Here is an 11,483-nt window from a genome sequence, read left to right as displayed (position 1 = left end):
GCCAAGGTTGAGAAACGTTGCATAGACCATAGGTAGTCTCCGACTTACCACCAGTTGTTTAATGTCTGTACAAAATTGCAGTGGCACTGAAAAAAGTTACTTAAGGCTGGTCCTAAACTGTTGCAGCATCACATGACCCCATGGTCATGTGATCAAAATTCAGGTGGCTGACAACCAGCATGTTGCAGCATTCCAGAGTCATTTGCAACTTTCCCAGCCTACTTTTGACAAACAAAGTCAATGGGGAAAGCCATATTTGTTTAATAACTATGTGATTCATGTCAAACTATAGTAACCATGTCAAAAAAGTAGTATATTCAGATGTGACTTATGTAATGTGACGTAACCCTAACCCTAACCCTAACCCTTTGTGGAGCTGGGGTGGACATGGCCAGCACATGATGCATCCGGTCCACGGGCCACCAGTTTGATACCCCTGTTGTATATAATTGCTTCTCTAAGTGCCTCATCAGTTATTCTTTCAAGATCATGTCTAGATTCCTTCACATATAAAATCTTCCCAGGGAAGCTGCTCTGCAAAATATGAATGGAAACAGGTCAACAAAATTTGATTTCACTTATTGATAGGCCCCAGTTTGTGTGAGTTGGAGGAAAAGTTTCCAATTCCATGAGTATACAGGTTCCCCACAGGGCTGTGTCTTGAGTCCATTGCTGTTCACCATGATGACCCATGACTGCTGTGCCAAGTCTTCTATGAATCACATTGTGAAGTGTGCGGATAACGCAGCAATGGTGGGGCTTATCCCAGATGACAATGACGATTCTTACAGGGAGGAGGTGAAAGCTTTGGTGGACTGGTGCAATAAAAATAACCTGGTTTTGAATGTTAATAAAATAAAGGAGATCATTGTTTGATTTTAGAAAGCCAATATAATCATACAACCACTTTGTATCAAGGCTGCAGCTGTGGAGGTGATCAAGAGTATTAAATATTGGTCTCTTCATACATTATCTTTGGTGAAGTGTGCAAACCAGTGTTTGCATTTCCTGCATCAGATGAGGAGAACACATCTTTCCATTTCTAGTCACTTTTTACAGAGGCATGACTGAGGTTTTGAAATATTTATAGCAGGACTACTAGATTCTGTAACAGCTTTGTTCCTTATGCCATCTGTCTTTCAAATTCGCAGAATTCTTTTTTTTTCCATTATGTATAAGTATACACTCGAACGAGACTGTGATGTTTCTCTGTGTCATATATATGTGTGTATATGGACATATGAATCATGGTTATCCTTTGAGAGCTGAATTCAACAAAATTTAATTTTAATATATTCTGATTAATGTGACAATAAAAATAACTGACAATAAAATTCTATTCTGTTCTATCCTATCCTATCCTATCCTATCCTATCCTATCTTATTCTATTCTATTTAGAGTTATATGAAATGCCACGTAGTGCTTTGGAATGTTTGGAGGTGCTCATGTAAGCAGCTGTCTAAAAGGTAAAGAACTTTTTTGAAGCAACTGTTCCTCTCTCTTTGACTGTGTGATTACTTTCTGCAGCTGCACTGTGCTCTCACAAAAAGACACATTTGCTTTAGGTCATTCCTACAAATAATACATATGCTTGTGTACCTGGAAGCACCTGCTTCGGCAGCTGTAGTATATATATTCATCATTTTGCCTTTCAATGACATTAAACATGACAATTTGGTGATAACTTTTGGATGGCACATGACAGCGACATTCCAGATTTTCAGAGGTTCCTGAAAGATTTTAAGACCTCCGCTTCTGAACTTCTGCCATGGCTGAGTTCTCGTGCATGGATGAAACTTACTTAAATTGAAAATATATCAATTTCTCTTTAAAAATGCACATTTACAAATGTTGCTTCTGAATCTTTAACAACAGACAAGGTTATAAAGTTAAATAAATATTGACCCGGCAGGCTGAAGAATCTGTGTTGCTAACAAACACATACTCGTTTACTTGGTTTTAATCTGAACATCTGGACAATGTGCTTGTTTTTTTGCAGTTTTCTGGGGAAGCACTGTAAAGCTTATAGTCATCCTTGGGATGTCGCACTGCCCTGGGGAAGACCTTCACCAGTTCAGAGGTAAAGAACTGTTTGGGCTTAACAATGACTTATTGTAGCAGCAAGTAAAGAATGTGACGGAAGGAGCTGCTGTGGGGTGTGGCCAGGCAATAGCAGCCAGCCCTCTACCTGCTCAGGTGGTTTAGCTTTAAAGCAGCTGAAAAGAGAGTTCCTCAGAGTAACACCTGCTGGGGCTCTGTGTGCTAGGTGGAAGCCGAGCAAACTGGAAATATGTTTTGCTAAACGGAGGAGCTAAGAAACATTAGGGAAAGCAGAAACAAGGATGAAGAAGCATAATTCAGTTCAGGGAACCTTTAGCCGACTCTTTGGGAAAAAGCATGCCAACAATTCTACCAGCTCTCTCTTTGTCACCAACCCTCCTTGGATCTTCACACAAGAGGTCAACTCTGACAGCCTGAAAACCTCAGGTGAGTATGCCTTCTTTGAGTTTTCAAGGCAGAGTGGGAAGGAAAAGGAGAAATGATTTATACCCTGTGGACTTTCACCTGAACTGGCTCTGTACTGTAGAACTGATCCAGCCATCAGAGCTTTTACCTGGGTGGCAGTGGTGTGCATGTTTAATTTGTACTCCAAGAGATCTATATTAAGCAACAATTCAGCTAGAAATCTACATTAAGTATTTGGTAAGAATGACTGTATAAAATAGAAACATGTTGTAACCTGTAAAACCAAGCTAGCAGCCTGGATCCTTGTGCCGTCTCAAATAATTAAACATAAGAATGAGTACAGCAGATTCCAACTGTAGCTCCTGTAAAAACACTGTTTAAAGAGCAGAATGAGGATTTGATTTTCTGAATCAATTTAATAAAATGTTTGTCATTTCATATGGGATTAGAATTGTTTTGACTACAGCCATCAGAAGGCCTTTAGATGGATATGTGCTAGTGGCCTCTGGTAATGACAACAAAAGACTTGTTCTGTGGGTGGTAATTCTCTCTTGTAGCCTGTAATTGTGGTACAATAGCCTTCAGGCTCAGATGGGTGGGTATTAACTCTGAATTCAGTGGAAATGCAGAGTGTCTATGATGTGATTAATCTGGCAAATTTAAGATGCAACTCTTATTTGCTTAAGCCAGGAATTGTCCAGACAAATTGAATGCAAAGGCCAATGGAATAGATGGAAATGGTATGTTGAAATTCTTCATAAATGGTGTCTTTAAAGGTCACTACTATATGCAACTTGTGCCCATATGTTACCTCCAGAGACAAAATGTTTTGCTTCCACAGCATATATACTATAGGGGCATTTCAGTATCCAGGATTGTTACTTCTTGTTTAGGGCTTCTTGTTTTGAGCTGCAAAAATTTGGACAATCGCCAGATGTCAGCAAAGAGTTAGAGGTTTCTTTGCCAGTTTCCTGATTTTTGCAGCCCAAATCTGACAACCCCCCCCTTTTTTTTTTTCAAAAAAAAAAGAGAGAAAGAAAGAGCAAACCCTATGGAATTAAAGAAATGGGAAACTTTATCCTTTGACTTGTTCCTAATTAACTAAAATAGAGCTTGGTAATTAAATACTTAAAACTATCTCAGTTTGAGATAGTATCTGCTGACGTTTGATCTATTTTAGGTATGACCGTTAGAGATATGTGTTTTGAGATGTCCCGATTACATTCAGATATTGTTTCTGGTGGGCTGGTAAGCTGTCAAGATTGAATAGGTGTGCATATTTTGACTGAAGAGTAAGGAATTAAATCTACAAAGGACATCTTTGTTGCTATTCTTCACATTCTCTATTCGTAGTTCTTACTCCTGTCCACATATACTTTCAACTCTCAGCCGTAAGGTATAAATATGATAATATGTCTGTAAAAATGAAAACACAGTTGAATCATGAGAGGCTTCAGTATAACTTATAACTGTTAACAGCCTAGGCAATGCAATTTCCCAGAGGAAGGAATTCTTACTGCTTACCATGCAGCCTAATTATGGAATTAGTCCTGAAAAAATATTTAGAGGGCTCTGCTTCCTTCTTACACTTATTTTTTAGCTCAGCATCCACTTTTCTGTGTCATTCCAAAATAAGCTCAAGAAGAAATGAGGAAGAGTGGATCAATGTTTTTTTTTTCATTCTTTGTTGCACAAATATCTAAAACTGATTCCATGTTCTTTTTGTATATATACAAAGCTGAGCAATCTGTCCCCTACACAACATGTTTCTATCTTGTGCCAAGATAATTCAGGTTTTGCGATATCAATTTCTCCCTGTGTAACGAAGAAGGGCAGAAAGAATGGAGTGAAATATAAATGTATCAATGCATAGATCAATGCACCGTTTTTCACAAAAGTGAATTATAGCTCCTACAGAGAAATGAGATTTATAAAGGCATATCTAGGATGTGGCTTGATGTAGGCAAAATTGCTAATGTGATTTTGTGTTCATGTCAAGGATGGAATAAACAGGGAAATCCTAAAAAATATTTTACTTTAGTTTACTTTGTAAATATTTATGAGACACTTTTTGCTCACAAGATTTCTAGTTGTTTACCTGAGACCTTTGTGTTGATCTTAAAATAGAAGTGAACTTTTTTTTTTGCCAGCAAGGGCCATCTATAGTCTGGACAATGAGTTGAGCAAGTCTGTGTGTACTGGGCAAGGTTGGAATGACAAAGGGAATCAAATTTAATGTCTCCTTCCTCTCTATCACATATAAAAAAATGTACAAAATATGCAGTTTGAGCTCTCTCTTGTTTTTTATTTTTTTTTAATGATGGCCATGTGTTTATCCCAAACATCTGTAAAGCATGTTATTGATGACTGATCCGCTACCTCTGCTGGAAGTTGGTTCCAAGTTTCCACTATTCTTTCTGAGAAGCAATACTTTCTTACATTATCTTGAACTTCTCTCCTGTCAGTCTGAGGCTATTCACGGGTATCCACAGATATGTATATGGTACACAGGCTGTCCTGCATGCCTTCAGAAGATCTGCTGCCTTAGCTATATTAGTCCAACACTGGGTACAGAAATAAAATTCAGTTGGTTATTTTCTTGTATTTCCTATAATTGTCTCTGTATTCTTCTGCTGCTAACATTGGACTGCACATCCTTTGAAAGAAAACATGTTATTGCTATATATTTATGATTCCCTATCTCAATCTGTATACTTGATTTGTCACGTTTCCTCAGCCAGTTCATATATCACTGAGAATTTGGAATATATATACCAAGTTTGAGGACATTTGCTCCATAGGATATAACATTGTTCTGGTCCATCCATGCTTGTGATTAGCATGGAATACTGTGGAAAATTACATCCAAAGTTTTGATGCTTTTTTTTGAGAAAGCTACTGAGGTAAAATGAATAGCTAAGAATAATGTAGAAGATGCTCCATGCCTATATATTAAACAGCTGCTTGAATGAAATGTTTACAACATTTTTATGCTGCATGGACTAAAAAAATAGTTGGATGCAGCTTGAACCTCACCTTAGTTTTGCATAAATGAATTGCAAAGTAAACACAAGTTACCCAACTTGCAATAGGTGTGGACTTGTGGGTGTCACTGACTCAAAGATTTCTGGATTCAGTCTCTGGCCCTTCCCTCTCTCCTATACTTCCCTTAAAGCTATGGATGTACTCAGCATAAAATACAACTACACCTCTCATGTGTAATGCAAAAAAAAATGACACAACAGTGTTCTACATATCTGAAAAATATCCCTTACCTACCAAATTAATTATATAGTGATTAGGAAGATGTTGTCACTTTTGCAAATACAACCCAATCATCAGGAATGTCCAATTTTGTAAAAAGTTCCCTGAAAATTGTCAACAGATTTAACTTTTCTTCCATCTTATTTCTGAGAAACTAGTTGAATATAGTCAAGTTTATCACTGATTAATTATTTTCACAAATGTTCCTGGGAAATAAACCATACTGTTGGTTGGTGCAATGTGTCTCAAACTTGTCAACTTTGACATGTTTGGACTTCAATTCCTAGAACTATGCCAGCATGCTTACTGGAGAATTTTGAAAGTTGACAAACTTCTTAAAGATGTCCCAGATTGCAAAACACTAATTTACTGTTTAATTTTTAACCTTGACAGCACACTGAGGGGAAAATTGGGTTTTCATTTTACAGTTTAACTCCAATAGTATAATAATCCTGAATGTTTTGAACTGACTTGAATAAATATTGTAAGAATAACCGAAAACTACCAAATTCTACTTTTGCATTCCAAGTCAAATGAGCCCTCAAATGAGCCATTTAGGCAGCTCTGAATTTATAAACAGGGTGCATCTATCTCCTAATACTCATCTTCACTTGTGGGAGTTATTTTCATTGATTCCTTATTTACTGTTTTCAATTCTTCATAATCCTTAGAGTTAGAAGTTGCAATTAGAGAGTTCTTTGAAAGATGTTGACAACATATGGGATACAAACATTACAATTTAAGATTGTTTCCCAACTAAATACTGCTACCAATGAATCTAGAGCACTAGGCATATTCATTTATTTATTTTTATTTAAAAAAACACATGCACATCATTTTCAGTGCCAATCACAACCAGAGGCTTACCTGATTAATGACAGATCTCAAAGTGTAACATGGCTAGGAATTCTGAGAGCTGCCTACATTTGTTTCCAACATACCTGGCTACCTTTTAGCAAAAACTGGTATAAGCTATATCATACCAAGAGTTAGTAGTCCATTCTGATACATTTATATGAAATCAGGTGATGCAATTCATCATTGTTGACTAAAGATCAGCAAATCACATTTTAAATTAGGCTTTTGCTTTTAAAAATTCTTCTGAGTCCGGTGCAATAATTAATTTTCATAATGATAAAAGGAAGAATAGTTCCCAAAATGATGGACATAGATACAGATTGTCCCACCTTCACAAAGAGGTCAATCTCCACCTATCAACTTTTTTAAAAAGCATAAAAAAATGGACAATGTTTTTACTGCCTATAAATGAGCATCTCCTTAGAATATATTGGAATTCTTTTGTTATATATACCATATTAAATATATTATCTTTTGCAGTTCTCATAATAAATACTATTAATTAGAGCGTCTGGGTTCTTGTTCTTTGAGTTAAATGTTTCCTGGCTAAATTGTAAAGAGAAAAGTATAACATCTGATTAAGTTCATATGAAAGAGGCATATCTATGTTATTCCAATATTTCATCTCAATCTCAAGAAGATGCCTTAAAAATATCTAAAGAAGGCTGTTTGCAAATCTTTGCTTTAAATAAAGATTAATTGACTTGAATTCATTATGTTGCCACATTCTTGGTGCATTAATCCCCTAACAGCTTGATGTGCCTATTAATGTTAAAGATGCCACTGTTTACTGTTCTAAATATGAAGAAAGGATCAAAAATTCAATTTCTGAAATAAGATCATCACATCACCATCATAACATTTGGATCTTCTTGATCACTGAAAGAAATCTATTAAATGCTATACTCTCTGGATGCAAAAATATTCTTTATTACCCCCTGCTTTATACTAAGGAGACCAAACTGTTGCAATCAGCTGAATTTTGAGGAAATATGATTGCCTTATAAAGGATAGGGCAGATAGGGATTCGTGCTCCTTTTCAGTGTAAGCATATTTCATCTATTTCATGTTTTTCCATTTGAATAATCAACTGACTATCAATATGGAACTTTCACCATGCCCATAATGCTTTCAAATTTTGTACACATCATAGCCTTTGGTTTAGTAGAGTATTTTAAGCCAATCTCAGATTTTCAGCCTTCTTATTCTTTGCTACTTGGTAAGGAAGAGGTCTCCTAGACATTCTTATTTTACATTATTATAACAAGGGGCTATGTTTAGTTTAGCAAATCATAGGGGCAAATCAGCCTTCCTCAACCTGGTGCCTTGCAAATGTGTTTTGTAATCAACATGCACAGTATCTTGGTTCAATAGAATTTGTTATCCAGTTCACCTTCAAGACACCAGATTGAGAATGACTAATGTGGGAAATTTCATCCCTTTTATATTTCTTTTTTCAACTTCTGATTCCAAATATCCTTTACTCCCATTTCAAATTCATCTTTATCTTTGCCAGGTTTTATTTGCATTCCTAGAATGAAAAAGCCATTAAAGATAATAAATGGAGAAATAATTAGAGTTGCTCTCTTTCTAAGCTTTTTCTATTTTGAATTCCTCTCGGAGAGATGTTGCTTCAGCAAAACCAGGCATTGTGCATCATTAAATATATTATTGTATTATATATTTAGCAACCTTGTTTATGAACATAAATACTCCACGTTTGTTTAATTGCCTGTTCATTAAATACAATTGTATTACATTCTTTATATATTGATCTGGCATCCAGTGGCTTCCCCAACTCCCCCCCCTCCCACCCCGCAATCATTTGTGGATGCATTGCGATTTCCAAGATTATATGTATTCTAACTACTCAGAGTTAACCTTCCAAAAAAAATTTGCACTATTTGCATAGATGCTATCTTCTAGTAAATGAACAAAACTGCATTCAATGGCTGGCTACTTTAGACTAACTTAAGCAGAGATGGGAACAGATTGGTAAATATAATTTGTGCCTGGCTTCCTTGGAGTTCTATGAAGCTAGTTGTGGTTAATAAGTTGTAATACAGAAGCAATATAGAAGTTACCTGAATAGAACCTATGTGGGCAGAGGAGATAGATTGATAGCTGAAGGGAAAAAAAGCAGCTCTCATGGGGTAGGGATTGTTACATCTGGGAAACCTTTTGATTATGCAAGGAAAACATAAGGAATGCCTTGTAGTGTATGACACATACAAATCTCCATGTACAGTTAGCGCACTTAGTAAACTGAGTGTGAATCTAGTCTTTGATGTAGGCTGGACAATACATGTATTGCATTGTTACAGGCAAGTCTGTTTTCTTCACATTTAATTGTCCCTTCTTCAAATGTAATGGCTATTGATAATGGTTCTGCCTTACAGAGCAATCCTATGCATGTTTGCTTACAAAGAAATCCCATCATAGGCAGGGGTGGGATTCAAATTTTTTAACAACCGATTCTGTGGGCGTGGCTTAGTTGATGGGTGTGGCTTGGTGGTCATGTAACTGGGTGGACGTGGCTTGGTGGTCATGTTATTGGCTGGGCATGGCCAACTCAATATCACTCACATCAAGGCACGCATCTCCTCTCCTGGCCTCTCATGACTATGGGGATGCTGCAAGAGTCATAAGTGTAAAAAATGGTCATAAGTCACTTTTTTCAGTGCCATTGTAACTTTGAATGATCACTCCACACAAGCAAAGTACCAATAAAGGAGGGGAAAAAAACTCTGGAGACATTCCTGAGACAGGAAGTCTAGTCCTGCCAAGAAAGTAATAAGGGTTAACGGAAAGGCAGTTTCTGTAAGCAACACCAGAATGTTTCCTTCCTGCCTTCCTTACAGGATTAGGCCAGTAATTTCTACTAACAACTGGTTCTCCAAACTGCTTAGAATGTTAACAACCGGTTCTAGCAAATAGGTGTGAACCTGTAGAATCCCACCCCTGATCATAGGCCTTAATAATACAATCCAGCCAGGGGTGGGCTTCAAAAATTTTAATTGCTGGATGAGCATGGCCATTGTGTGGGTGACCTAGTCGGCCTCCTGCACCACAGTGGGGCGGGGGGAGAGACATTTTTGCCCTCTATGGGCTCCAGAGGCTCTCTGGAAACCAGAGATGGGCTCATTTCTAGCATTCCCAAACTTCAGGGAGGCCCATTTTTCACCCTCCCCGAGCCTCTGCACGTGCCCAGTACTTACCAATTAAAATGGGCCACTTGGGGACTCCTGGGAAGGGAGGGGTGGCCAGCCAGGAGTGGGATTTGGAGATTCTTCAAACTGCACAGAATTTTAGAGGCTCTCCCGAACTGCTGTGAACCCCCAGCAGCCTACCCCTGGATGCAAATAATCCTGAGGAATACACAGAATAGGTACAGATAGTCCTCAATTTACAACCACAACTTAGCCAAAAATTTCTGTTGATAAGTGAGACAGTAGTTAAGTGTGTTTTGCCCTATTTTACGACCTTTCTTACCATAGTTCTTAAGTGAATGGTGGCAGTTCTTAAGTTAGCAACATAGTCATTAAGGTAATCTGGCCTCTCCTCTAACTTTATTCATCAGAAGTTTGCAAAAAGAGATCACATGATCCCAGGGCACTGCAACCATCATAAATATGAATCAGTTGCCAAGCATCTGAATTTTGATCACTTGACTGGGGATGCTACAAGGGTCACAACTATTAAAAAGGATCATAGGTCATTTTTTTTTTCAATGCTGTTGTAACTTTGAACTGTCACTAAATGAACTGTTGTGAGTCAAAGATTACATGTATGGCTTTCAGTACAATTTCCCTCTTACGCTGTCTTATTATTGGGGTTTTTTTCCATAGAGGATCCTAAAGGCCCATTCTAGGTTATATTTTCTGGTTTGGTAAAGTTAGCCATTGTGTGGCAAGCTAGCAACTATGTATGATTTATTAGGCACACCTTGGTTGCAAGTTGTGAGAAATGGACATCCAAATAAAAACTTGCCAAGGTTTAAAAAATTCCCCCCGCCCCCCAAAATAAAGGATATGATGAACTGCAATTTGGAAATGTGTTGAAAGTATCATACAACCAACTGATTCCATGTCAGTTCGGGTTGACTGACTTCTTAAAATGCAGTTAATTTGGACAACTGTTTTGAAAACGTTTCTATTTTGGTTGTATATTTATTCTTTCTCAAATGTCTTGTGTTATTTTTCTTCTCATGTTGATTTTCCAATCCATATCAATAACTAATTAAATCCTAATATTTTCTGATAATAGATGCAACTTGATACACAGCAATCCCAAAATTACCTGTATGGAATAGCCACCCTGAGAATCCACCTTTAGAAAATATTAGACAATTTGTGACCCTTTGGATCATTGTTTCAGAGACATTTTCTGACAAGATTCTTTAGTGCCTTTAACAATAGCAGAGCTTCTTATGGTGTTGAAAAGCTCTTGAAAATTCAGTGAAATAGTCAGACATGTATCTGCCTTGAAAGTAGGCCATAATGAACTGTATAGCACAATCAAACTCTAGGAGTTGACCACAGGAAATGTTTAATGACATTTTGTGTTATGTCATAAAAAGCTTCATGATAATTTTATATCATAAAATGTTTTATAATACTCATGCCAAAATGTTTTATGATAATGCTATGCCATAAAATGTTTAATAAAATTTGCCAAGTTTCAATTCCATGGGCATTGCCCTATGAGACACCATTTCACTTGGTTAAAAATTACCGACACAATAATTTTAGTAGTATATAGATGATTGTCAGGTATCAATAGCCCATTAGAACAACTGGCACTTAACTGTTTTTATCTTACCATTATCTATATTCCCTACCCTCTTCCTACCATTTCATAATTCCTTATTATTCTCAGAAATTAGTATTTCTTC

General features: G+C 37.0%; 1 protein-coding gene across 2 annotated transcripts in view; it reads left to right on the top strand.

The window, feature by feature from the left end:
* The first annotated feature begins 1,957 nt into the window (after window positions 1-1,957).
* The window catches only part of C3H6orf132 (chromosome 3 C6orf132 homolog), a 46,658-nt gene continuing 37,132 nt past the window's right edge, over window positions 1,958-11,483 (top strand). Inside the window, exon 1 of one of the 2 annotated variants that reach the window (XM_026713046.2) lies at window positions 1,958-2,488. In XM_026713046.2, coding sequence (XP_026568831.2) covers window positions 2,344-2,488 — 145 coding nt within the window. In that variant the 5' untranslated portion in view covers window positions 1,958-2,343. The remainder of the gene's footprint in view (window positions 2,489-11,483) is intronic. The other variant, XM_087929333.1, reaches the window with a different exon arrangement.

This window comes from Pseudonaja textilis, chromosome 3 (genome assembly GCF_049901715.1).
Source record: "Pseudonaja textilis isolate UNSWEBS1 chromosome 3, rPseTex1.2, whole genome shotgun sequence".
NCBI classification, from domain to species: domain Eukaryota; kingdom Metazoa; phylum Chordata; class Lepidosauria; order Squamata; family Elapidae; genus Pseudonaja; species Pseudonaja textilis.
Note: the sequence above shows the minus strand (reverse complement) of the source record. Positions and strands in the feature narration are given on the sequence as shown.